A 2,899-nucleotide genomic window follows, 5' to 3' on the forward strand; every position below is an offset into this window, starting at 1 on the left:
GGGGGGGTTCTGAGGCGTCAGGATTGGGGAATCAAGAGGGAAACAAAGATACTATACATATATTAAAATCATAAGTAGAATCACAGGAAGGTGGTACGATGAGATTTCTGATGTGGGGTTTCAGTCTTTACAGTGTCAACCTCCCCGCCTACAGGGCACACTCAAACAAAAACTCAAAAGATAAATCCCAGTTCAACACCATCCACTTCTGAGGAGTCCTTTAAGGAGTTTTTAAAGGCCACAGATCAGTCTGGGAAGGCCAGCTGTCCTAGATGGTATAATTAGATTTAAATGATACTGAAGCAACAGTTAACTTTATTCTCCACGCAGTGCTGCTGGACCTCAGCACTTCACATTACCTCGGGGTGGCTGGCCAGCATTGCATAACCACTGCAGGGAAAAATAGACTTTATAGCCTTATGGATTCAACAAGCCAGCTACTATTGCACACACACACATAGAGGGCACAAACACGCTTATTACAATGTAACGCAGGCTATAATACAGGAGTAGTGCAGGGATGTTTGCACAGCTGCACCTAAAAAAAAGGAAAAAGAGATCCCTGGTGTTAGAAAGCTTTACTGTGACATGTATGCATGCTTTGGGGAGGAAAAACATACAGATTGTTGCTCAATATAAACATTAAAAGCCACCAAAGCGAGGTGTTTTAACAGGATTACACGTCCTAGCTTCTATGGAAGGTCAAAGGGACTGTAGTATTACATTACAACTGTAGTATTACATTAGTAAACAGTAAAAAGCGTTATAAAGCTGGTATAAACCACACCACGGAGCTCATAAAGTGCAATAAAACGTCTGTCTTTAGCTCTCCGGTCACCTCAGACACCTCAGAGTGCTCGGAGGTTTTGCTTTGCGGTGTTTGGGGAGTTGACTTACATTTTCTGGACGGGCTTCTTCCGTTTCTTCGCGGCGTAAAGCGCCGTATTCGGCAGCATGTTGAATTCAGAAGAAACAAAGTGAGCTACAAGTGGCTTTATCCCGGCTTTATGTGCGCGTTAACAGGTCCGGGCGTGTTCAGAAGACTCGCATGCCCTCGAAAAAACTGAAAAGGAGACGATTAGAAATCCCCCCTCCTCTCGGTCCTCGACAGCTTCGCGTCCCGAGTGCCTCTCAGCCGAAAAAAAAAACCTTTTTGTTGTCTTTAATCGAAACAAGCCTCTGGTAGAAGTTCAAAACTACCACAACTTTTTATTTCCACGACGTGTAGGCCTCCTCGTCCGAGATACGGGCGAGTAAAGCGACTTTTAGGCGTTAAAAGAGTGAAAAGTCCTCGGAGTAGTTTTATGTAAGTCCTCGGGCTGCGCGTCACCTCCGTAGTGATTTGACAGGGCCGCTCAGCCGCCGCGCGCTCCCGTGGCGGTGAGTGTGAATGTGTGTGTGTGTGTGTGTCACTGTAATGAGAGAGCAGAATATTTAAGGTGGTCCAAATGTGGGCCAACTGAAATACACACCGCAGCCGAGGAATGGTTAGGAAACCGCATTCCAACCGGGAAGACCTTAAGGACTGTTTTTTTTTATTGTAACGCTTGTATAAGGCGTTTACTAACAAAATAAATAAAAAGTTAGTCTTTTTAAATATATTTATTGCTCATAATTTACAATTAAGTTATTGAAAAGACCTATTATATATATTAATATATATCATAATATATATATATATATATATATATATATATAAACGTAGTATGCAATATATATATATATGGAGAGAGAGAGAGAGAGAGAGAGAGAGAGAGAGAGAGAGAGGGATAGCAGATTTGATTTATGTACAAATTCTTCTCCTTGCACCACAAGTATCTTGTACATGTTTGTATGTCATCAGTGTTGGGTAAGTTACTTTAAATTAGTAACTTAGTTACATTACTAGTTACTTCTATCAAAAGTAACTCAGTTACTTCAAGTTACTTGTTACTTTCAAGTAACTAGTTACTAGGGAAAGTAACTTTGGTTTTACTCAGAATTCTCTTGTTAATGTGTTGCTTCCGTAACTGGATACCCAGCCAGACTGCCAGTCTTCTAGCTTGCTTACTTGCCACAAGTGCACTGTGCCACCTACCAATAGAAAGGAAAAAATAATGTGCACATTTCCACGAGAGAAATCCCACGCCTGATTCTATCCTAGCCTGCTTTTTACATCCAACACAAAAACTGCAGTCGTGGTGCTTTCGATTGTACTCAGAACTCGGAAATTCTGCCTTCTGAATAGGAAGATGTAGGTAACACCAGACTGCAGATGAGCTGCATACAGGGCTGGACTGGGACAAAAAAATCGTCCCGGGCATTTTGACTAGAGACCGGCCCACCATTATAGGAAAAATCATAAAGCCTTTGAATGAAAATAAACACTGTTGTGACAGTGATGTACACTGTTCTGATGGTATATATGCATCAATCTATCAATCGTTTGTTGTAAGATTCAGATAATTATTTTTTTAAAAGTGAGACATTTTAAATGAGAATAAGAAAGTATTTCCTTGTGCCCCCCTTTCCCTTTTAATTCCCTACACTAGCTTATTTTAATAGAAAACACTGTCATATGCAAAACTAGATGGAACTAGTGGTGGCGAGACTTTGCTAGACCCGCCCCTGCACAGTTACCAGCTGTCAGCTACTTAGAAAAGGATCCTGGTGTTATTTGTCTCTCAGAAACAGTTCATAACTTCCCTTCAACTCATTCATGTCACCTAAAAGGTAAACCTGTTTCTCCATCACCTGTTCAGCTCTGATGATTCAGTAAGGACATCTCCTGGTTTCATCTTCATGTTTCCCTCTCACCACATATCCAAACGGATATCATGACCAGCAGCTTTTACAGCCGTGGCTCCAGCAAACCTCAGCTGATACTAGAAAGTAATATTAAATACATTCTAACAACAGC

The 2,899-nt window shown here is 41.3% G+C and overlaps 1 protein-coding gene across 1 annotated transcript in view; it reads right to left on the minus strand.

Moving 5' to 3' along the window:
- The window catches only part of ahr2 (aryl hydrocarbon receptor 2), a 104,461-nt gene extending 103,079 nt beyond the window's left edge, over positions 1-1,382 (minus strand). Inside the window, exon 1 of the mRNA XM_005919926.2 lies at positions 898-1,382. Coding sequence (XP_005919988.1) covers positions 898-956 — 59 coding nt within the window. The 5' untranslated portion in view covers positions 957-1,382. The remainder of the gene's footprint in view (positions 1-897) is intronic.
- Positions 1,383-2,899: the final 1,517 nt, after the last annotated feature.

The sequence above is a fragment of the Haplochromis burtoni genome, unplaced genomic scaffold, assembly GCF_018398535.1.
Source record: "Haplochromis burtoni strain Fernald_Lab_line unplaced genomic scaffold, NCSU_Asbu1 Contig_39, whole genome shotgun sequence".
In the NCBI taxonomy this organism is placed as follows: Eukaryota; Metazoa; Chordata; class Actinopteri; order Cichliformes; family Cichlidae; genus Haplochromis; species Haplochromis burtoni.